At 34.3% G+C, this 25,799-nt stretch overlaps 3 protein-coding genes across 3 annotated transcripts; all 3 read right to left on the reverse strand.

The window, feature by feature from the left end:
* Positions 1–13,558: 13,558 nt before the first annotated feature.
* On the reverse strand, positions 13,559–16,103 carry LOC113305209 (zinc finger protein ZAT9-like). The gene has a single exon (XM_026554293.1). The coding sequence runs from the start codon at positions 15,955–15,957 to the stop codon at positions 14,413–14,415; it is 1,545 nt and encodes a 514-aa protein (XP_026410078.1). The 5' UTR covers positions 15,958–16,103; the 3' UTR covers positions 13,559–14,412.
* A 655-nt stretch (positions 16,104–16,758) lies between these two features.
* On the reverse strand, positions 16,759–17,658 carry LOC113305884. Its single transcript, XM_026554876.1, has one exon. The coding sequence runs from the start codon at positions 17,656–17,658 to the stop codon at positions 16,759–16,761; it is 900 nt and encodes a 299-aa protein (XP_026410661.1).
* Positions 17,659–17,793: 135 nt separating this feature from the next.
* Positions 17,794–18,451, reverse strand: LOC113305885. The gene is made up of 2 exons (XM_026554877.1): positions 18,217–18,451; positions 17,794–18,137 (listed from the first exon to the last, which is right to left on the reverse strand). The coding sequence occupies exons 1-2, from the start codon at positions 18,449–18,451 to the stop codon at positions 17,794–17,796; spliced, it is 579 nt and encodes a 192-aa protein (XP_026410662.1).
* Between the last annotated feature and the right edge of the window lie 7,348 nt (positions 18,452–25,799).

Raw genomic sequence — 25,799 nt, forward strand, 5'->3', positions numbered from 1 at the left:
TAAAGAAAAAAAAATGCATTAATTGATGTGTTGCTCGAGTACGAGAAGAATGTGCAGAAGTTATAGCCACTAATGAACCAGGGGATGCAATTAATCCTACATATAATCGGCTGGCATAGTTCGTGGTTAGTCTAAATAATGAATTAACTGCGTCCCACCGGAACAAGCTCGGGTTAAAGGATTTTACCTGAACGGGTCATTGATTAAATCGGGCTCAGTTTGGATCGAGTGTTCTTAAGTCAGGTCGTGCGAGTTGGGATCTTGTGCAGCTCTGGCATATGGGTAAGAGTTCATGGGATTACTTTGGAGTAACACCATCTTATTCCTATGAGCATCCCAAAATAAGGGGAGCCCCGAGCCCCAAAAAAAAACCGAAAAACAAAAAGGTTCAAAAACAAGTAAACTTAAAAGAAAAATGTCAAGTCTTTCACAGAAAATAGAAATTTATCCCATTAAGGCCTATTCCTATGTACATGCCAAAAAAATGGTGTTTGGCATACCAGGTGGCATGGCAAACCGACTGTGCCACTATGGAAAAACCGATAAGCGATAGATATTTTAGCGAGCGATATTCATAGTATCGCTAGCAGTTATGACTTTATCGCTGGCGCTATTCTCTCTCCCGCGCGATTTAAATAATAACACTGGCGAAACTATGAATATCGACCAATAGTTATTCTGCAACGGCTATTTCCCCCCTATGGTTCCTATATATACGCCCTTTTACTTCTCCAGATAACTCACACCTACTTCTACAGAGATTTCACCTATATTCTCAATTTTAAATTTCATAATCATCAATGTCGAGATCCAACGAAGAAAGGGATATTATTATGAATCGGTTCAGATTATAGCAAGAAAGGTATCGTATGAGGTTGCAAGAAATTGACGAAGAGGAAGTTGAAGATAATAAACTAATCTAAATTTTGATGCTTGTACATACGGGCCAAATACCAAGAGTTCCAATCAAGAAGATATACGTATCGAGGGAGGGAATTTTACCACCAAAAGCTGATGCACAATTATTTTCTTCCAAATTGTGTGTACTTCAATCAAAATTTTCAAGGTCGATTCTGCATGCCTCGTCATCTGGTGAAAAATATTATTGAAGAGCTTTGTCGAGTAGAACCTCAATTCAATTATCAGTTCGATGCACTGAATATTAGAGGTCATAGTCCTGAACAAAAAGTTACTTCGGCTTTAAGGATTCTAGGTTATGGCACTCCAGCGGATGCGAACGATGAGTACCTTCGTATGGATAAAACAACTTCTTACACTTACCTTTCATTGTTCTGTGAAGTAATGATTAATCATTTTGGTCCAACATATTTACGAAAACCAACCGACGAAGATGTTAGACAAATATTGAGGGAGAATGAGGACAGGGGATTCCCATGAATGCTAGGTAGTCTCCATTGTATGCATTAGGTATGGAAAGGATGCCCTGTATATTGGGCCGGTCAAATATAAGGGTCATTTTGCAAAACCAACAGTTATCCTTGAAGCTGCTGCTTCTTATGATTGTTAGATATGGCACGCTTTTTTTGGACTTCCGGGTTCACAAAATGATATTAATGTTTTGCACAAGTCGCCTCTATTTGAAGATTTGAAGTATGGAATTTCTCCATCTGTCCGTTTCATGATCAACGACCATCAGTACACTCATGGCTATTATCTTGCGGATGGTATCTACCCAAAATGGTACACCTTGGTTCAATGCTACCGCCAGGCTCCTGCTGGTCCATTGGGCCTTTCATACCGACATTTTAACGATGCCCAAATGGCACTGAGGAAGGATGTGGAACGCGCTTTTGGAATTTTGAAGAGGGAGTTCGCTATCATTTGTGGCCCATATCGTGGTTGAGTCCTCGTGAAATGCACAAGACTATGCTCACTTGCTTAATTCTTCATAACATGGTAATTCAGGAAACCCGTCGTGATTCAGATTGGATTAACTATGAAGATGAAGATTTGAGACCGGAGATTCGACCAGAAAGAGGCCTCCCTGCAAGGAATTATGGTCAAATGACTAACTACATTCAGAACCGAAATTTATATGACCAATTAAGAGATGATCTGAGATTGAATCTTTGGGCAGAGCATGGAAGATAATGATTTTATATATTTTTCTTAGTTACTTTTTTTTAATCTTTAGGTCATTTATATTTCTTAAATCTTTAAGTTATGTTATTTATTTTTCTTAAGTTATGTATTGTTATTTATTTACATTTATTATTAAATGGAATGCAAAACTTAATAAAAAAAAACATTTCTAATTAATAAACTTCAAAATTTCATTTCAAATTAACAACAAACCATTAAAACTTAAACCAAAACATTAAAACTTAAACTCATACATTAATCATCTAGAGGAACTACTACATCAAACTCATCATGAGTTCCATCATCATCATCATCATCATTGGGTTGGTTATTAGTAAATCCAGCTTGCTTTTTAATTTGTGCTTGAATCGTCAAATGCAATTTTCCATACATGTTTTTGCTGGGCGTTCATAATTGAAGTGTTATCTTGAAGAATGTTATGCTTGTCATAGTCAAACCCAATTTTTTCTTGGGAAAGACGACTTTTCTTACTCTCCCGGTTTTGAAATTTCCTATCAACTGATCTTTACTTCTCGATGGTCTTTTGATGTTCCATAAACTCCGCCATGTTAAATCCTCCGGAACTCCCTCCTTCTAGAGCTAATTTTTTAGCCAGTTTTGCAGTGTTCCTCCGTGGAGGTTTTCCCTTATTATTACCATCAACATAATTATTGAAAACTTTGTTGGCATTTGAGCTTGTTGTGGAATCTGGTGAAGAATTTGATGGACCTGGTGAAAATGGTGAAGAATTTGGTGTTGAGGGAGAAGAATTGTATGGTGACCTTTCAGGTACTTGTTAATTATTTGACAAGTATTCTGAATTATATTTGTTCGACCCCTTCAAAATATAATAACAACTTTCATAAGCGAACTGTTTACCATGTTTTCGTTGCCAATCTGTACGAACCTCTCTTTCAAAATCAATATATGTCTGACCACTATCCTTGCCTTTTCTCTTGGCTTGCATTATTAAATGCAACATAAGTGGCCACTTCCCGGTTGATTACAATGAAGTGTTTTGACAATCCTTTTGCATCACGACCATTGATGTTCATGGTTTGTTCTTCATATTTCTTAAGTATGTTATCCCACATGGTGTTACCATGTTGTTCTGCACCATCGATACAATCTTGGGTAAAAAAAACATAATTACGACAAATACATTCATCTTATATCATGGTGTATTTTGCACCACAAACTCGTTTTTTTTACCTTTTCCTTGACTTTGAGATTGTGAATCCATTTTACAAGAAAACATAGATAGTTTTAGATTTGAAAAAAATATTGAGAAATTCTATAGAGATTTAGAAATTATGGTGTGAGTTAAAATGAGTTTGAAATTAGGTATTTATAGAGGGGGGAAATTGTAGCCGTTATATGAGGAACTGATAAGCGTTAATCATACCATCGAGCGACAACTTGACTAACGCAAGCGATTGACTGACCAGCGAGCGCAGGAAAGACCATCGAGCGATGGAATCTCTATCGCTCGATGGAAACTCTGTCGTGTATGCCTATAAGCCAGGACTAGGATATAGACATATGAGTTTAGCAGTTTGGCATACCCATAGTGGGTGCATATATGCCAAATATCAGGATTTGGCATGTGCATAAGAATAAGCCTAACAGGTCCAGTAAAATGAATTTATGGGTCTACAGTTATCATTAACAGGCCCAGTAAAATGAATTATTCTTTATGAATCTGAGTCTGTACAGTGGGCCTTTATCTAATTAGCAACTAAATCTAAGTTTTTTTCTGATAATTTATTCCATACCCATTGCCCAGAGATTCTGTCCAGTCTCTTATCTGTAATGCTATTACATACACAGACAAATTTACTCTTAGTACCACTAATTATTTACTTAAATTTACAATAATGTTAAATTACTAATTACTAATCCAGTCAGCATTTTATACACTCAATCATCAAGCAAGGTTTCCATATCTCTATAAATACCACCACAACACTGTCTTATCTCCTCACAACATTTGAAGAGTATTCTAGGGTTTCCTTAAGATCTAGCATACTCAATGGCTTCCATCTTCATGGCTATGTCAAAGAAACCTGCTCCTACTGTTGTCTCCTCAAACACTTTGAAAAACAAGCTCGGTCTTCTTAAGAACCCTAACCCCAAACGTTCTGCAGCTTCTTTTGTCCCCATATATTCTTTCCTACTTAACTTGATGAAAAACAAAAAAGGGTCTCACACTACTGATGCTCTTCGTCCTAGTTTCACTACTGATCTTCTTGGTTCAGGTATATATAAGATGCATATGTATTTTCAGCCTTTAAATCCAAGTTTTTGTTTTCTGGTGTGTTTCCTTTCTAACTTGTGGTGTTTTTTTCCGAGTTTTTATGTATTTTCAACCTTTAAATCCAAGTTTCCGTTTTCTGATTTGTTTTCCTTTTAACTTGTGGTGTTTCTTATGATTTTTTTGTGCAGATGTCTTTGATTCTGATATGGAGGAGGTGAAGTTGTATGACAAAGAAGAAAAAGATGTGATGATGAAGAGATGGAGTGTTAAAGAGCTGAAAGAAGGTATTGATTTGAAGATCAACTTGCCTGGGTTTGGGAAGGATGATATCAAAGTCACTGTTGAGGGTACCTGATAGACACATTTTTGTGTCTGAATTGTCCTTAGTGTCTCTATTGCTACTGCTTGATTTTGTACTTATTATGGTGTTTTTATGTTTGTGTAGGTGTTTTTGGAGAAATACACTTGTGTGGAAAAATTTGCTCAAAAAGTGCTATTTGGACCCCGGAGGACATTTGCTATACGGACTCCAGATTTGGCTAAAGGGCACCCAAGGTTATGCGTAGCCCAAATTCATCCTCAGCACCCAAATTCATCCTTAGCACCCATTTTCTTCTTTTGAATTTCATTTTTGGCGGGAAAATAGAAAACAGAACTGTGTAATTTTCGATCGAAGTTTGAAGGAATACTAGGTTGATTAAAGGGATGAAATTTGTTGGGTAGTTGTGATATGTCCCAACAAAACTATCATGAGTGATTTGATCGATTAAAATTGGCTAGATTCTCGCGTAGAAGTAAACAGAGCAACACGTACACCAGGGGAAGATTTTCACGCGTCTGCTGTTGCTGGGAGAGTTTGGAATATGCTGGGAGAATGCTAGATGCGTGTAAGAGTTAAACAAGGAGAGTTTGCAGCTGTAAAATGCGTAAGAAGCTAAAACAGGAAAGAAAATATCCGAAAATATTTTCTTTCACTGCCGAGAATTTGTGAAGTTATGGAGGAGATTCGATGCATTTTTCGGGTATAAATAGAGTCCCTTGGGTCATATAAGGGTGACGGAGAGTTTGGGGAGATTATAGAGCATCACAAAGTCGAGAAAATCAAGCACCAGAAATATTTTTCTGCTGCTGCTCATCTGAAGAACGCGAAGAACAGACCATCCAATACAGTCGTTTTTCAACAGTGGAAACGACACACAGGCGAGGGTCGAGAACCAGCGACAGTACTGTTCTATCGTTCTTTTCAGTTTGTAACACTTATAACTGTTGCAAACCAGGCTTTTAATAGTTTTTCTCCATTTCATCTTTGTAAACACCCTTTGAGCAATAAAAATGAATTTTGAGTGTGTTTCCAACATGATGATGAGCTAATTATCCCACAACCAAGGCAATGAGGAAGCTATTCACGCATGAATAATGGGTAACTATTTCATTCTCTCTAATTTTTAATTATAATTTACTCAATCACTGCTCTTGCAGAGTTTTTAAATGTTTACATAATTTTCTTAATTACTTGTGATTCAATTTGATAGACTATACTTTGTTTAATCAATTGATAGTCTATGCTTGGGGAATACAACTAATATTTGAGAATATGTTTGATTAATTGTGAATTAAGAAATAAGGGACTTAAAAGATAATTAGAGTTTTGGATTATTTGCCATAATTTATTCATATGTGATAGTGGAATCAGTGTCTTGGTTATTCCTAATAATCTTGAATTAAGTTTTATTTGTTTTTAAATTTCATTAAATCTAAACTCTATTGCTTTCATAAGTCTCAACGAACTTTTTACTACAACAACTTGAAATACCATCAGTACCTCTCTTGTTATCACTACTCTTCTGGGTAAAGAAGAAGATGATGTTCTTATTGTTGGTCCAGATGTTAATGAAGATGATATAAACACTTTTATTACTTTCAACCTGGATCTTGATTTCCTTAACTTACAGGAATTGAAAGCTGAGATGAAAAATGGACTTCTTAAGATCTCTATTCCTAAGAAGATTGAGGAGAAGGATGTCAGGATTTTCTTATGGAATCCCTGACAACCGCGGAATAACGGATCTTGAGATATTATGATGAATAATAAGTAAACCAAGCACAAGCAACTATAATAATACGAGAAAGATAAATCAACTCACAAGACACAAGATTTATAGTGGTTCGACCAATACATACAACTTGTATATATTGTCTACGTCCACTTTGAGCCGCACCAAATCAAATCCACTATGAAGAAAAACGATTACAACGTCATGTGAATCCCAGCAAACCCTTGGTTACACCGCAACAATTACCCGAGACGATAACCTTGTCTCTTGTTCCTCACCAATATGCTCTCACAATGAAACCCTAGCTTTAGCCCTAAAAGCTATACAAGAAATCTCTCACCGATCTCTTAATCGTTTTCAACACAATACAATTCTACAAGGCCTAATTACCTATTTATATAGGTTACAAACTTGGCCACCAAGAATCCTAGCCGGTTTAGGAAACCCCTTCCCTAAATAACCACGGCTAACTTTAGGAAATAATAATTAGTCTTCAATAACTAACAAAGAATGTCATCCTTGTTAAGGTTGAATAGTAGTCGATCTGGCCAGTGTTCTAGATGAAGAAGGCGGTGGTTGTTGGTTTTTAGTTTCTGTTGTTTTATGTTTTTGTTGCATGAAATTTCCCTTCTAGTTAGTTTATCTTTAGTGTTTTAGGGTTTATGTTATGAAGACTTTTGTGGGGTGTGGTGATCAGATTGATGTTTCAAGCAGTGGATTGTCAATGAATCATCATGTACTAGTTATTCATCAATCTTAATCACAAGTAGCTGTTATATGTTATTTTGTCTCTTTAAATTTCTTTTCATTGTTATGATTTATCAATATATATATTCCTAGTTGATGGAATATTCAGAGATAGCTTCCATTAAAATACAGTGTTTATGAGCTTCAGGCAGAGAGAGCTAGGTGTATTGGAAAATACAGTGTTGTTTTCCTTATTTTGTTGTATCTGTCTCTAGAGTATAAAGTTCAGATTTCGTACACTTAAAAGACACTTTTTACAGTAAAAATGCCTGGAAATTTTGAAAACCTAAAACCCATATTCGTTTCTTAATTCATAAGTTACAACTTTTCTGTGTCCTTGGATGGACAGACAACTCTGTATTCAAAACAGTTTTCCTGGCCTCATAGCTTAAAATGGCAAAGCTCAAGCCTCGAGACAAATCCAAGGTCAGTAATGGTAACACAAATGGGTAAGTTGAAATTTTGAATAACTAAAAAGTTTTACTGGACTCACAGATGACAACTCACGGCAGTCTCACGTTTTGTGTACTTAATTCAGAGAAATAACGTGCTTAACTTGAGTATCCTATCCACTTGAAATGTTGTTATGTTATGTTTGGTTTGGGACTACATGACTATATTCTTTAGAAAAAGAACTATGATTTTGGGCATACTGAAATCTTATTAGGAATACTGAATAAAGACAAAAAATGATGTGAAATAACAAAATCAGAAATCCCCTCAACCAATTTTTTTTTAATGACAAGTATACTCTTTACGTATTAGTGTTAATAATCTGGATTAGTGATTAAAACTTTTGTTTAGTGATTAAGATAATTTTCAGAATTATAAAGGTTTGTTTGATTAAAAAATTTGGAGAAAAAAATAATCAAAGTTTTTATTGAGAAGGAGAGAAGGAGAAAGTGAGAAAAATTTTCTTCTTGATTTAATGGAGGATGAGGAGGGTCATTCTTCATCTAAAAAACCTAGGAAAATACATATGAACTACAACAATAATCCAGAAATGACTGATTTCTTAGATTGTGAGAATGATTTTACACAAACTCAAACTCAAGATGATGATTTTTATGAGCCAAATCCATATGATGAATACATAAATGAGGAACCCAATGCTTCTAACACACATGTACACTTCTATTTTATGTTTAATCTCACTTTTGTAGCTTGAAATCATCAAAAAATTGTATCTTTCATCATGGTTCGGCGAACCAGGACTATGTTCGGCTTAAAAATATAAGTCGAACCCACTAAATTGATGAACAGTTCGGCTAGCTGAATTTGTTAACGTTATACGCCGAACCTTCATTTTCCAACTTCCAACCTATTTGCAAGATCCTAGTTCAGCTTATATTAAAGTCTAATAACAAGCCGAACTTATTCCTGAGAGTTAGGTTCGGTTCTCACTCTAAATATCGTATCAGCCGAGCTATATATTTTTCCAAGTTCGGCTCATATTCAAAAAATCACATCAGCCGAACATGATACTGATTTTTCCATGAAGCACTTAAATTCATACACATTTAGGGGTTAGGATTTTTATTACATATGTTTTCTATTGTGCAGCCTTTTCATAGGATGAACCAAACAAAAAAAGTGAAAATTACTAAAAGTGTTAAAAAAGTGAAGTCTAATGATGGAGAATACCAAGGTCCATATTAAACTCATTAAAATCAATTAGATCTTATCTTCAACTTCAAGAGAATGAAAAGACAAACACAACGCAAAAAGAATGAGGTCATTCCGACATCAGACGAAAAAGTTATGGCCAAAACAAGATCGAAAAACTTGAGTGTGCAAAAATAGGGTTCGGCTGATAACTCAACAACACGAGCTAGCCGAACCTAGAGCCTCCAAATCAATATTTTCGAAGTGTTTACAGAGAGAGGTTCGGCTTGAAAGTGATCTAATCGAGTCAGCCGAACCTGACAACCACCTGGGGTAAGTTTCACTTCTCAAGTTCGGCCGGGAAGGTTTGCAAAGTATTAGCCGAACCTGACACTTTTCTAGGACGTATTCAATACATATTTTGGGCTTCGGCTAAAAATTTACATTTACGGTTTAGCCGAACTGTTCATAGACACTTTCAGGGTGAAATTTCAAGAACAGTTCGTCTCAAAACTCAACTCAATTATCAGCCGAACCCGCTACTGTAACCGTCAAAAACCCTAAGTTTTTAGCAATTTAACTCATTCAATCCATGAAAAACAACAAATAAAAGATTGGGTTTGTAGGGAATACCTTCTTATCCTCATTTCAGTATTTGGAGCTTCAAATGGTTGAATTTCCGATTCAATTTCCGGTTCAATTATAGTTTTTACACCTTCATATTCAATTGGTTCTTCTTCTTTAATTCATTGATTGGAAGAGGATTTAGAACACCTGACGTTTGATTTTTTCTTTGTACGATCCATTATATAGTTCAATTTGACCGATGATCGAATTTTCACGAATCGATGATTAATTACAGTGATGAAAAAAAATCTTAGAGAATAGGAAGGTGGTTTAGCTGGAGGAAGAAGAAGAGATGTTTAGGATAGTTTATTTTTTGATTTTAGGTTCAAGGTTATATAGGTAATTAAACTACCCACTAAACACCCCTTATAAGGTTACCTAGGATGGGAAAATTATTTTGTATGCCTTGAAAGTTTTTGGTATGCCTAAAATCATAGTTCTAGAAAAAAAGGGAAGACTATCTCTCCAATCACATCGTTTCCTGTAAGCAACAATGCAATGTTATTCTGGTGGATCCAGTTTTAAAGTCGTGAAAACTACAGGGAGACCCATTCTCCCAGATTTTTCCACTGTCAAACCCACGGACAGAAAAGTTCAGGCGCGCACCCATTTTTCCGTCAAAAATTCGTAGCAGACCCATAATTTATGAAATTCTGCTTCTCAGTTTTTAAAAGTCCAAACTACCCTTTTCTTCGAGCGACGAACAGAGAGAAGCGAGAAGAAAACAATGGTGAACTCCGATTCTTCGTTTTTAACATTTGGATTTTTCCCTTTGTCAAATCTTTTCCCAAATCCTTTTCTGAATAATCTTCTCAATAAAACTAGGGTTTCCGTTTCAAAATCTGCGGTTTAAATCTGGGGATTTTGGGTTTTTTGTTGTCTTTGATTATTCGAGAAATAAAAAGAAATAAAAATTGAAGTTGAAAAGGGTAAGAAGTGTGTTGCAGTATTTCGATATCAACTGAATTGGAAATTTTCATACCTTATTTGTCTCCATGTTTTTGATCTCAATCGGAAATTTATGATTAGATTTGAATTAAAGATGTTATGCATAATGTCTTATGCATAACATCAGTTTTGTTTAGATGCATAAAACAATATGCATTATTTTGTTTTAGCTGCATAATGTCTTATGCATTACTTTTTCACTTTTCTGGTTATGCATCAGTTTTGTTTAGATGCATAAGACATTATGCATTATTTTGTTTTAGCTGCATAATGTCTTATGCATTACTTTTTCACTTTTCTGGTTATGCATCAGTTTTGTTTAGATGCATAAGACATTATGCATTATTTCGTTTTAGCTGCATAATGTCTTATGCATTACTTTTTTTCACTTTTCTGGTTATGCATCAGTTTTTTTTAGATGCATAAGACATTATGCATTATTTTGTTTTAGCTGCATAATGTCTTATGCATTACTTTTCTCACTTTTCTGGTTATGCATCAGTTTTTTTCAGATGCATAAGACATTATGCATTATTTTGTTTTAGCTGCATATTGTCTTATGCATTACTTTTTTCACTTTTCTGATTTATGGATTTTTATGCACGTGCATAATGTCTTCTGCATCATTTTGTTTAGTGCATAAGACATTATGCCATTATTATTTCTGCATAAAACATTATGCATTATTTTGTTTTAGCTGCATAATGTCTTATGCATTACTTTTTTCATTTTTCTGGTTATGCATCAGTTTTGTTTAGATGCATAAGACATTATGCATTATTTCGTTTTAGCTGCATAATGTCTTATGCATTACTTTTTTTCACTTTTCTGGTTATGCATCAGTTTTTTTAGATGCATAAGACATTATGCATTATTTTGTTTTAGCTGCATAATGTCTTATGCATTACTTTTCTCACTTTTTCTGGTTATGCATCAGTTTTTTTAGATGCATAAGACATTATGCATTATTTTGTTTTAGCTGCATATTGTCTTATGCATTACTTTTTTCACTTTTCTGATTTATGAATTTTTATGCACGTGCATAATGTCTTCTGCATCATTTTGTTTAGTGCATAAGACATTATGCCATTATTATTTCTGCATAAAACATTATGCATTATTTTTGTTTTAGCTGCATAATGTCTTATGCATTACTTTTTTCATTTTTCTGGTTATGCATCAGTTTTGTTTAGATGCATAAGACATTATGCATTATTTCGTTTTAGCTGCATAATGTCTTATGCATTACTTTTTTTCACTTTTCTGGTTATGCATCAGTTTTTTTTAGATGCATAAGACATTATGCATTATTTTGTTTTAGCTGCATAATGTCTTATGCATTACTTTTCTCACTTTTTCTGGTTATGCATCAGTTTTTTTAGATGCATAAGACATTATGCATTATTTTGTTTTAGCTGCATATTGTCTTATGCATTATTTTTTTCACTTTTCTGATTTATGGATTTTTATGCACGTGCATAATGTCTTCTGCATCATTTTGTTTAGTGCATAAGACATTATGCCATTATTATTTCTGCATAAAACATTATGCATTATTTTTGTTTTAGCTGCATAATGTCTTATGCATTACTTTTTTCATTTTTCTGGTTATGCATCAGTTTTGTTTAGATGCATAAGACATTATGCATTATTTCGTTTTAGCTGCATAATGTCTTATGCATTACTTTTTTTCACTTTTCTGGTTATGCATCAGTTTTTTTTAGATGCATAAGACATTATGCATTATTTTGTTTTAGCTGCATATTGTCTTATGCATTACTTTTTTCACTTTTCTGATTTATGGATTTTTATGCACGTGCATAATGTCTTCTGCATCATTTTGTTTAGTGCATAAGACATTATGCTATTATTATTTCTGCATAAAACATTATGCATTATTTTTGTTTTAGCTGCATAATGTCTTATGCATTACTTTTTTCATTTTTCTGGTTATGCATCAGTTTTGTTTAGATGCATAAGACATTATGCATTATTTCGTTTTAGCTGCATAATGTCTTATGCATTACTTTTTTTCACTTTTCTGGTTATGCATCAGTTTTTTTTAGATGCATAAGACATTATGCATTATTTTGTTTTAGCTGCATAATGTCTTATGCATTACTTTTCTCACTTTTTCTGGTTATGCATCAGTTTTTTTAGATGCATAAGACATTATGCATTATTTTGTTTTAGCTGCATATTGTCTTATGCATTACTTTTTTCACTTTTCTGATTTATGGATTTTTATGCATGTGCATAATGTCTTCTGCATCATTTTGTTTAGTGCATAAGACATTATGCCATTATTATTTCTGCATAAAACATTATGCATTATTTTTGTTTTAGCTGCATAATGTCTTATGCATTACTTTTTTCATTTTTCTGGTTATGCATCAGTTTTGTTTAGATGCATAAGACATTATGCATTATTTCGTTTTAGCTGCATAATGTCTTATGCATTACTTTTTTTCACTTTTCTGGTTATGCATCAGTTTTTTTAGATGCATAAGACATTATGCATTATTTTGTTTTAGCTGCATAATGTCTTATGCATTACTTTTCTCACTTTTTCTGGTTATGCATCAGTTTTTTTAGATGCATAAGACATTATGCATTATTTTGTTTTAGCTGCATATTGTCTTATGCATTACTTTTTTCACTTTTCTGATTTATGGATTTTTATGCACGTGCATAATGTCTTCTGCATCATTTTGTTTAGTGCATAAGACAATATAAGGGAAAATTTAGCTGCATAACTTTTTTTCTGTTTCTTCTACTTGATTTTTTCTTCTTCGTCTGTGTTCATCCATTTTTGTTGAAATGTATTCTAGGGTTTAGTAAAAAATGATTTACTTCTTTGAATCATCGATTTTAAATGATTCATTTCTTTAAATGATGGAGAAAAAATCTTTGCAGATCCGTTACAGAGATTAATGGAGGAATAGGGAAAGAAACCGGCGGAGAAGAAAAAAAATTATGCCCAAAAACGATGAAGGGTAATAGAGTCTTTCAGTAAGTTTTAAATATTTTTAAATAATTATGGGTGCGACTGTGTCAGAAATTAATTGTGGGCCTGGCGGTAAGAATTTTTTTTTTTGGGCCTGCGCCTAAGTTCCCACATGTCATTGATAAGCCCATTTAAAATAAACGAATTGTTTCTCTTGAAAAAAAAAATAAGCAAGAGAAGAGAGCTCACCTGTAAGAGGGGAGGAAAAAACACTACATTAGAGCGAGTAGAAATAGGATAAGCTGTTAAGGAATAAGCCATGACTTTGGCTTCCTTGTTGACAAAGCTAAACTCAACAGAATTGAACATACCAATCTTTTCCCTAATTCTATTGATGGAATCCTTAATACGCCCAAGGAAAACTTGAATGATTAACCTTCAAAACATTGATGACAGTTAAAGAATCGCCTTCCAGAATGATGTCTCTGAACCCTTTGCTGATAGCGATCTCAATACCTCCTAATAATGCACCATATGCCTCAGCTTCAATGGGAGATATGAAACTTGACTCTTTAGTCTGACCACCTTGAAATCTAAGCGTACTGTCTGTGGCTATCCCAGCACAAAGCCTTTATTCCCAGCGGCACTGTCAAAATTTACTTTGATTTTATTTTCAGTGGTCGGGGACCATTGAGTACATTGAGAGTCCAGCAAGTCCTGCTCAGTAGGAGACTAGGAGTAGCCACAATTTATTTAGTAAAGCGCCTCTTTTATGATGGACATCTCTTTCCAGAATTTCCAGAATCTGGTGAAGCAGCTGTTGCGGTTTGATTTCGTCCCATCTCTTTGGGTTATTCAGCATCAAATCCTGTACTTAGGTGATTGGCATGGGCACATTTTAGATGTTTGTGTCCATATACAAATTAATGGATTAAAAATTCAAGTTTTACAAAAAAAATAAAAATTGTACATACAAAATGGATTCAAGACAAAATAGTAACAAAGGATCAATCAAGGTACGTAGTGCTGTAGGTTAACTAAGTACTTACAATAACTATGTACTCTTTAGATTCTAATTAATAGTCGAACTTCTGTTTAAATAAACCGAAACGCTTGATTAACTCCTACACATTATTATCAGTAGTTGATGAACCAATTCCTACCTGCAACCACGGTGAGGAAGAACCATTGTCTCCCATCTTCATATCCTTTAGATCACTTAACTTTGCTAACTTCACATTATTATTTTGATTTTGTTCCTCGTCATTTTCATCATCAGTCTTTCTCATTTCTGGAATTTGTCCATCTGCGTTGTCTTCGATGGCATTGTTATTAGTAGACAGACCTATCCATGGAACTTCAAATCCTAACTTGTTGTTCTCACCCTTACCCATGGATGGTGGCGCAGGTAGATTAAGATCAAGTATTGATAACTGCAAATCTTCTGACGCAATCTGCTTAGTATTATAGAATTGAGAAGACGATGATGACCGTTTATGAAAATCATGGAAATTTTGGTTTCTATCTTTGAGTTGTTGTTGGTGATGAAAGGAAATTGAAATAGATGTGTTATCCGGGGAGTTGGAAGTAACCCAGTGACATCTTTTGTGTCCACCTAAAGCTTGTCCAGACGAGAAAACTCGATGACATATGGAACACTCATGCACTTTGGATTTCCTCTTTGATGTCATCGGAGATGGGCTACCACCGGAACTTTCACGCTCAAACGATTGATTAACATTCGTAGTTGATTTAGGCGAGACAAGAAACTCATCGTTTGTGATTACATCTTCGTCCATTAAGATACTTTGATCATCGTTTTGGTATTGCTGTTGTTGATGCATTTCATTTTTAGCAGCAAAACAGCCTTTAACTTTCTTGTGACTTGCTCTATGCCCTCCTAACGCTTGATGAGAATTGAACACTTTCTTACATGCTTTACATTCAAACAACCCTTTAGATGATAGTCCCTTAGCTTTATTATTGTTATTATGGTCATAGCTGCTTTGTAGTAGTAGTTGATGATGACTATTATAATGATCAGTTCCTGATGACATGTACAAACCATTTGGTTTGCGCCTTTTGTTCTCTTCTTTACTAGCCGAAGCACAAGATTCTTCCGTTTCGGCTATGAAGATGGGATGATCAACCCGTGCACTTGATAGTAAAACTAAACAGTTTGCAAGGTCTTCTTCTTCTGTTGATGGGCAGTTCATCATGTTATTCGAATTAAATCCTACTTTTGCTCGTCTAGACCGGATTCCTTTGGACCATGTACGTGCCACCCCGTCCTCATCATCTGATACTTGAGGTGTTATTACATGATTATTAAGCTCTTCACCGTACCCTCTCGATGAACTACATTTCCCGTGCTCAAGAAAAGCTTTCCACGACGAGAACTCCATTCCACAATTCTCACAAATTCGACAATTCTTGAACCGATTTGGATTTGTTCGTAAGGCGTACATACGCTTATTACTTGGTGGATGATGCTGATCCTCGTTATCGTCTGTGTCGTTTGATGTATCTTCGTCGTCTAAGATAATATTCTCGTCTCCGATTCCATGAGCTCTCATATGACCACCTAATGCTCTTCCACAACCGAACCCTTTCTTGCAAATCCTACAAAAATGTTTAAATTTAGGCTGTTGATCCACAACCACAGCCATTAATGGGACAAACTACACAATAAAAAACGAACTTAGTTATTCTCAACTAATTTCAGAAAATCTATACAGGTGATATCAAATGAGAAGGTTAAAGAGTTAATTTGTGACAGTAAATGAAGCAAGAAATGGGTGTTCTTAATGTAGTAGACGATGATGATGGGCAGTGCTCATTTATATGGTGTAAAAGAGGTGTGACTAAATTAGTATAGTGGAGAGAGAGAATACCCTAGTTTTCAGTTAGAATACTGGTGAAGAGAACGTGCAAAATGAGTTGCAGAAGGATAGGTTACAGAGATTAGGAGAAGAGGAATTAGTGGAGAATTTTTCTGAATACAAAATCATGAATGGATATAATATAGAGAGAGAAATTGAGATTTAGAGAGTGAGAGTATTTTGTGGGGATGCACTGCATGTATTATATTATTACCCTCACCGTCTGGTCAAAATTTGTATACACTTACTTTGGTAGTCATCTAAAATTAACTAACTGTTAATAAAATCAGTAGTAACATTCAGTGAACTTATAAATATAGACATTTCAGGGTTCTGCTTTTTTTGGTTCTAAAATGGCCTTCGCATCATGCATGCATTCATTTTGTCTTCGATTCAAAGCGTAGCAATTCGTACCACCGATTTTTTCTTTTTTTTTTTTTTTTTTTGACTCAAAAAGGGTAAGTTTTATTCAAATCCAATACATCACTAAAAAAAAGTAATGAATGCATAGACTTAATGAGCAACAGCCTCCCAATTATGAAGAACCATGTCCAAGGTGATTCCTTCGAATATTTGAGTATCCACACATCAACTATAAATCAAAGTTTTGATACCATCTTTCAAGTTACTAGTTGAGTTATATCTGCCATTAAAAACTCTTGAGTTTCTTTCAAGCCAAACAGCCCACCAGATTGCGAATGGGATCATGTCCCAAATCTTAGTTTTCAAACTTAAATTCTTCCCTTTTTTTCTTCTCCATTCCCATAGTGTATTTCTGACACTGCCTTGAAAAACCCATTGAAGATTGTAGGCGCTTAAGAAGTAAAACCAAATCTCTCTAGTTGTATCACAATGCAAAAACAAGTGTTGGTTTGATTCAGCACTTTTCTTGCATAATAGACAGCCATTCACATCATATGGATTCCCCAGTGAATCCATTGTTGGTGCAGCATTATAGCAGAAAGACCAAACAAAGAAGATCACCTTTTGTGGTATTTTTGGATTACATACGCTTTTGTAAGGGAAAACTAGCAAGTCATCATCCTCCAATGATTTATAACACTCTTCCACTGAGAATGTTTTTGTACCATTCTGCCATAATCTGTGATCCTGACCTTCACCTCTATTAAAAGTAGCCAAAAAATTCAAGAGATGAGCTATGTCTTCTATCTCAGCTTCCCTTAAATTCCTGCAAAAATAAAAATTCCAACTGTTTCCAACATTTTCATCTAACACCTCCTGAATAGTAGCATCTTGCAGTCTGCTCAAACTATATAAATTTGGGAACCTTGCTTGTAAAGATTGATCAGTGATCCAAACATCCTTCCAGAAGAGAACTCTATCACCATTGTTCACCTGTAAAGTTGAATTCTGCTCCACATGACTTCTACTCTTCAGAATGGCAGCCCACAAACTTTTCCCCACTGACTTGTTTGAAGTATTTGGAAGAAAAGATTTCTCATTACCACCAAATTTAAGCCTCACCATTTTTCTCCATGGAGATTTTTCTTCATTTCCATACCTCCATATCCATTTGGCATGTAAGGACCTATTCATCAGTCTTAACTTCTTAATACCAGTTCCACCATCCTCCTTTGGTAAATTTATCTTTTTCCAGCCTACCTAACCTTTCTTAGGTTTGTTATTCACAAAACCCCAAAGAAACTGTCTCATAGTCTTCTCCATTTGCTTTTCAACAGAAACTGGAAGTTGAAAAGGAGATAAATAATAGACTGGTAAACTTGAAAGCACATTTTGAATCAACATGATTCTACCTCCTTTTGAAAGATGCTTCATTTGCCACATACTTAACTTCTTTTGAAAATTTTGCAGAATTACATCCCATACTCCCACTGCCTTAGACTTGCTGCCCAAAGGAATTCCTAAATATTTCATAGGAAAAGCAGAAATTTGACACCCAAAAATAATTTCAGCCTCCATAGTGTTCACAACATTACCAATTGGTACTAGTGCAATTTTTTAAAATTTCACTTTTAGACCAGAAACCAGTTCAAAACCCAATAAAATGTTTTTAAGATTGTTTACATGTGCACTTGTCATCAAGGAATATAATTAAATCATCTGCAAACTGTAGATGATTGATCTCAAATGCTTCAGAAGATAGCTTGAACCCAGAGATTAGATTCAAAGATGCAACTCTGTTTATCATAACAGATAACACCTCCACAACAAGAATGAATACAAATGGAGACATTGGATCACCTTGTTTTAGTCCCTTTGTACTTCTGAACATACTTGAAGAAGTTCCATTTATAGCCATTTAAAACCTTGTATTAGACAGACACCATCTTATCCAGTTCCTCCATACATTACCAAAACCAAACCTTGACATTGTATAATCAAGACACCCCGAATTAACATTATCAAATGCTTTCTGCAAGTCCACTTTTACTATCAAACCAGGATTGCCTTCTCTTTCTCTAGAATCAATTAGCTCAGATGCAATAAAAATGCCATCACTTATCTGCCTAGAATCAACAAAAGCACCTTGGAACTCAAAAATAATTGAAGGAAGTACTTGTTTTAATCTATCTGCCAGAAGCTTGGAAATTATCTTGTAATTGTAAATCCCACCAATAAGACTAACTGGTCTAAAAGAATGCATTGAAAAAGCTCCATCACACTTGGGAATTAAGATTATATTTGTGAAGTTTAATCTCCAATCAACATGACCAGTATGCTCAAATTCTTTCACCACTGCCATGAGCTCTACTTTGATAATATCCCACATTGCCTTGAAGAATTCCATAGTGTAGCCATCTGGTCCTGGTGAGTTATTCTTGCCAAAATTCCATATCACATTTTTAACTTCACTCTCCTCAAAAAGTTTCTCCAGCATTATACTTTGCATAACACTTAAACTAGGCAATTCAAGCTCACCAAAGTTGATCTAACCACTGCTTCTTCTTTGAATAAATCCACATAAAAAAATTTAGCTTCCTCATTTATCTTTTCCTTATCATGAAACATATCACCATTGATAATTAGTGAGTTAATTGCATTTGTCTTCTGCTTATAAGAAGCATATTTATGGAAGAATCTTGAATTTTTTTCACCTTATGCTAACCACTGACCTTTAGACCTAGAGAACCACTTCCTTGCCAAATTCAAAGAAGTTTTCTTGTGATTTATTCTTGCTAACTCTCTAGCTGCATAATCCTCCCTGTTTAATGTATCTATTTCCTCAAGACTGTTATACACATCAATGAGAGGTTCATGTTTATCCACCTCCTTCTGTAATGAGCCAAAAGTTTCGCTACCTCATTTCTTTATAAAAAAACTTGAGAGCATGTAACTTCTTAATTTTTTTAATAGGGCACAACCGCAAGCGAGCTAAAAACTATATTTAGCCTAGCATGTAACGTGTTGGGTACTATACTTCCACTAAAATTTGACATCTTTAATCGCATGAATCCTTATCATCTACTTGCTAAAATTTGTCTTTTTTTTGTAACAAAACTAGTTATAAAAATCCAAGGTGACCAAACTCGTGGTACAAAAAACCTACTCAAATGTTGGGATTCATTAAAACTCCATCTTAAACTAAATTGATATAAAAACCCTAAATTTAAAAAAATTAATACAAAAATCCCAAATTTTAAAATTGGTTTCATCAAATTTTATGATGAAATCGAAAATTGGTTTCGTCAAATTCTATAAGATTTCATCAAAATTTTGTTTTTCGGGATTTTTGTGGTATTTTTGTTTTGGCGGGTTTTTTGTGGATGCACAGTGACACCTTTAGGATTATAACTCGCAGACCGTTTTTATAATGGGTAAATGATTTTCAATGTAATAAATAGTTTAGCTACATGTAGAAATTTGGTGAGTTTTATGAAAGTGTATGATACATAAGTAGAAAGAATTAGCTTGTGAATGAATTTCATTAGCTACGCACGACCATTAAATTTACCATGTAAACCAAACCACCTGGACAAAGAAATGTATATCTAAATTGCATTTAGGCACCCTCCTAGACATTATAGATCAAGGTGAAAAAGTCCTCGTTGGGTTGGTGTACCTTGGAATGGACTTCATGTATGATCAAGATATGCTTATACACACTTTAAGGAGACTTTTGAGTTTTTGTTATTTTGAGTAATTTAGAAACAGTTTTTAGTTATTTTTGGATTTTGGATTTTATTTTATAATTAGTAAATTAGTTTTAAGTTGTTTAGAAGATGAAGATTCATGGAACGTTTAGGACTACTTAAGAGTAGGAAGTCTGTGGTGGATTTGAGTCCACTAGGTGATGGGATTTGCTTCAAATTTGACTAATGATAGTAAACAGTGAGTAGTGATTAATGATCTGGTTTAACTATAGAGATTTGAATTTATAAAACAATAGTTTATAACTGAACTGAATTAACCAAATAGGGAAGCACGACCCAGGTCATTGATTTTTGATTTTTCTCCAACCTTTGCTTTTATTTAAGGGGAGGTTAACATTAGTATACATGTCATGCCGCAGTACACATGCAGGCAACGTACAATTTGGTAGGCAAATTTGGTACGATCAAGTCAAAGAATTATCATGTAATAGATTTCAGGTTGTTGTTTTGTAGAATTTGAATAGTGCTAAATGGAATGAGTGAATCTCTATTGAGTGCAAATCTCATCACACCAAAATGAAGTACAGATCGAGAAAGAACTGATCAAGTCAATCGGTATCCCATTTTTTTAAACCCAAAAACGTTATTTTATAAATTCCAAATTGGTAAAAAGAAGATTATCATTGATCAAAAAAGAGAGAATACACCCGAATTACACCATCCTGAACAACGAAAAACAAAGCTCAAAAAAAAAAAGACAAAAAATCGGTAACAAACTATCAACTCAGTCAGGATCAAAGTAAATGTTATACTAATTTTCCATCACTTCAAAAGAGTTACCATCTTCAAAAACTTTGATAGCCAAAGCCCAAGTGAACAAACAATAAATTGCTTTATTGATCACAACCCTCACCTTACCCCTTGTATTAGATAAAACTCTTCAATTTCTTTCTTTCCAGATGCTCCGCATAATGGCAGCAAAATCAAATTTCAAATTGAAGTATTGTTGGCTTTACTGTGTTGTAATGAACTCCAAGCATGTAACAAAGAATAAACATCTATTGGCATAGATAAAAACTAGCTTAACTTACACATAAAATCATCCCAGATTTGCCTGGCAAAGGTGCGGTAAAGTAAAAGATGAGAAATGGTCTCTACTTGATTGCAGAATAAGCAGTTTTATGGCACTTTCATTACTCTTATTCTTCTTAATAAGTCTCTACTAGAAAGTTTATTATAAGCAAGTAACCAAAGAAAGAAATCAATTTTAGGAGGGCACTTTATCTTCCAGGTAAGAGAAAAAATGGTACCAGCTAGAGGTGAATCTTTATCTAAAGATAATTGTCATAAATTGATAAGTAGAACCAACAGAGAATTGTTTGTCTTTAGTAATTGATCATCAAGAGAGTCCATTTTGAAGCCAAAGTAATTCAAGTCAGAATATAAGATAGCAAACTCTATTCTTGCGGCGACATTTAGTCTTGTTGGAGTATTAAAATTTCAAATCAGAATTACCAATAAATTGACCCATTTTAGCAACAAAAAGATGCTTAGCTTTAAAAAGAGCATAGAGATTTGGGTAACAAGTCTTAATAAGAGAATCATATAACTAATCATCCCAGAATCTGCAAAAAGTTCCACTGTTGACTTTGAATTTGATTAACTTTAAGAAACTAGAAATATGCTTCATTATTGCTCCGCAAACATATTTTTCATAAATGCAAGTAGTTTTTTTTTTTTTTTTTTTGAAACCCAAATAACCTCACTAGGCCCATACTTCTCCATAACAATTGATTTCCGGAGTGGTTTATCCTCAACAGATCTCCAAGACCATTTGGTGAGTAGAGCTTGACTCACCTTCTTCGGATTTTTAATACATAGTCCACCACACTTGTTATTCCTTGAAAGAGCATTCCACTTCACCAAGTGACTTCTCCTTCTTCCTTTATTATATTATGTTAAGGAAAGTATTTCCTAATTTTTTTCAATTTTTTTTCAAAATAAAGACATGAATCTCACTAATAAATGCATAATTTACATGATTTAAGTGTGGATTTCATAAAAGAAGAGGGAACCAAGTACACGACAAACTTTTTCATTCGGAAACCTATATGGACAAAAACTAATATAATTTCAAGTACACAAACTTAATGATCCTTGAAAATATGTATGTAAAGTTTATATCTCTATCTCTTCTCAATCAGAAAGTCTAGACGATGGAGTCTCTGAACCTGATTGTTAAGAAGAGTATTTGGACGATCTCAAAAATCAATATCCAAGATAAATCTAGTGGTATCCAAAGAATCCAATCGGAATTTTGCCAAGTATGAAACTTGTCATCTGACTTTCAAGATAAGAATTCTACAAGAACGAGTCTCGTAATAGATCACAATTAATATGGACGTATCTACTAGTATTGATTACGTACTACTTGTGTAAATGATATTATAAAGATAAACAATATAATGCGGGAAAAGAAAAACACAGGGCACCAAATTTTTGTTAACGAGGACACCGCAGTAGCAGAAAAACATTGGGACCTCGCCCAGATTTGAACACCAAACTGTATTAAGCCGCTACAGACACTAGCATATTACCAGACTTCGGACTAGAATATAGTTGAGACTGAGTCCACCCTTTGAGTGATTCAATTGCAATCGCCCTCCTTACGTATCTTGAACCTCGCAAGGATGTACGCAATTGATTCCCTTAGATGACGTCTCCTGAGTGAAGATTTTTTATACCAATCTGCCTCAAACAGATAAGCCTATTTGATATCCATTTAGATTAAAGATCACGGCTTGGAAATCTATCTGAAATAGACAAATCTAGCAAACCTCACAAATCTGGAACACTTACACTTAATTAGCTGAGAAGCATGGTTCGTAACCACCTCTCAAGAACAATTGTGAACTAATCAATTAAGAATAGTTTTCAGATATTTATCTTGAGGAATCGCAAAGTCTGAGACGAAAAGAACTTTGTGATTTATATTCATATTGCCTGAAAGAGATTTCAAAAGCATCGATAACATAAAAGCAAGATCAGGATACACGAACTATCAAAGTAAAGATAGTCGGACCTGGCTTCACGAATCCCCAAGTGAAGTATTTTACTCGTAGACCTGATTATTTTTCTCAATGGAAACCTAGATCAATATAGGAATTTACATATCAACTAGGACATGGAAGTGTCATGTATTGAATTTCCCAATTGAAGGAGTGTCTCTATTTATAGATGTTCAAGACAAAGTGATGCTTAGAATTCAAGCTAAGATAACTTGAGATTCAAGCAAACATTTTCTCTGTTGAGATGAAAAACTAATTAGGGTTTCAAATAAGCATGTGAGAAGTTTGTCTTGAAATTACATAGAAGAATATGTAAAGTGGTCCGGGTATATGAACCGTGTATAATGATAATTATTGGCAAATATGCCTCATGAACTAGTAAGCAATATTGTGTTCATTTAAACACTTAAAACTTTAATCATAATCCACATACACAAGTGTTTTAGTGATCATAGATATCTTAGAGGTGTTTATGAGAGTCATAACAATACTAAACACATTTAAAAAATAAGTCTTTGAGCATCTTTAATGTTTTACTAGGACAGTTGGTGATTCGATTCATGAACCATCAGGAAGTTCACAAGTCAGGGCGTTATGGTTCGTGAACCGGGTTCGCCAACCCTTCAGCTGCTCGTGAACTCAGATGTCAACGGTTCATGAACTGGGTTTTCCAACCATTAGCCTTTTCACCAATTTCATATCACCACGATTCGTAAACTGTCCCGTTATAAACTCGTGGTTTTCAAACTGGATCGCCAACCTTCTTCTATTTCAGAGATTCAGATATCTATGGTTTGTGATATGGTTCACCAACCTACCCTGAGTTGAAATTACTGAAGTTTTGAGTTTTTCTCTTTGATGTTTGAAACCTTTCCAAATAATAAAATCATTGCTTGGGAAATTTTCAAATGATCCACAAAATTAACTCTTAAAAAATAAATTGTTTTGAACTAATATTGTTAAAGACCTATGAACATCCAATGCTTGAATCATATTTCGAGATATTTAACAAGACAAGCTTGACTTAAAATTTCTTCTTTGCAGTAAATCTACTAGAAGTCCTACAACATACACTACAAGAAACTTAACCTATTGTAGCACCCAATAGTTATGGCATAAACCCATACTAGTGCCGCGATAACCTATGTAGCAAGAAGTTTATTGTTGCACCCATTCTCTATTACTGCAGCAGGAGATTATATTTTTTTGCCACACTATTTTCATATTGATGTTGCATTTTTATGGCAACAGCTTCATTTTGCGGCAGTAAATTATAGCTTTTAGCTGCACTTAAGAAATATTGCGACTAAATGTTTTCTTTTGCAACATATGTATTGAAGATGTGACAATATATATAGTATAGCAATACGTAGATTTTCTTGTAGTGGTAGTCTCATAAAGATAGAATAGTAAAGATTGTGAGTAAATATATTGGTTTAGTCTTCACATGCCTTATTGATGAAGTTCTCCAAATATCTTCGCCGATCTTCAGTCTTCGAGGTGATGTTTGATACTCAACTATTAACTTTTATAACTAGTCTGAGTTTGACTTAGTAGACTAGAAATCAAGATGTAGTTTTGTTCATTTAATATTAAGAAAAAGGTTGAGATAACAAAACTTGCGAGTTCGACCGAGCAGTGCTCTAACAGTTTCATACTTGTTTTAGTTACAGTTCTTTCATATTATCTTGTTACTTATTTTCTTTTATTTGTTTATATTAGGTGAATCACCCTAATAAGAGAGAAAATAGCTAAAAAGGAGTTAAAAAGTTAAAAACTCCAAGTATCTAAGTGTCCAAGTCAAAGAGTAGTAAAAGAAGTGCGACGAAATCGAGCAAAGAATGCTCAAAAACATGAGAAGAGCCAAACACCAAGTTCAACTAAACCAAATCCATGAGATACAAATATCATTTTGAATAGAACAAAAAATCAAAGTGAATGACGAAATAATGAGGTCATTCCGAGTTCGGACGAAAAAGTTACGAGCAAAACAGCCGAAGCGAAAAACGACGATATACAACACAAGAATCGGCATTGTTATTATCTATCCCAACTATAACACTATTTCAGGCAGAGAAGTTGTATTTTTGAGCTCTAGAATTAATATTGTTCAATGCTTCATTTGTCGTGGATTTGGGAATCTATCATCTGTCTTCCCTAGAAAAATTACAAGAAATTAGCATACACTGGAACTCTGATGATTATTATTAAGAGTGTCAGACAGATGATGTTGCCTATGCTGCTGGAAATTCTAATCAGTACACAAATTCTTACTCTAACGAATAAGTGCTCCATGAAGATCCGATTTTGAATAAACTTCTAGGAATGTCGTTAGAACTTTGAGAAACTGAAAGCTCCTTAGTCTGTAAGAAAGTTCATTATGATAAAAAAAAATCGTAAGAACGAAAACTTACAAAAGCAACTTGATTATGTTGGTGCAAGCGATTATCTGAAACAAATACAATATCTTAAATAAAAAGTCTAAGAA

Source organism: Papaver somniferum, chromosome 8 (assembly GCF_003573695.1).
Source record: "Papaver somniferum cultivar HN1 chromosome 8, ASM357369v1, whole genome shotgun sequence".
Lineage (NCBI taxonomy): Eukaryota > Viridiplantae > Streptophyta > Magnoliopsida > Ranunculales > Papaveraceae > Papaver > Papaver somniferum.

Bases quoted from the DNA above. Each gene is read 5' to 3' on its own strand.
- LOC113305209 (XM_026554293.1), bottom strand. From the start codon at position 15,957: ATGGCTGTGGTTGTGGATCAACAGCCTAAATTTAAACATTTTTGTAGG.
- LOC113305884 (XM_026554876.1), bottom strand. From the start codon at position 17,658: ATGGTGAGGCTTAAATTTGGTGGTAATGAGAAATCTTTTCTTCCAAAT.
- LOC113305885 (XM_026554877.1), bottom strand. From the start codon at position 18,451: ATGGCTATAAATGGAACTTCTTCAAGTATGTTCAGAAGTACAAAGGGA. The intron at 18,138-18,216 runs GTAAACAATCTT...AAATTGCACTAG, and splicing joins CCTTGATGACAAGTGCACAT to TACCAATTGGTAATGTTGTG.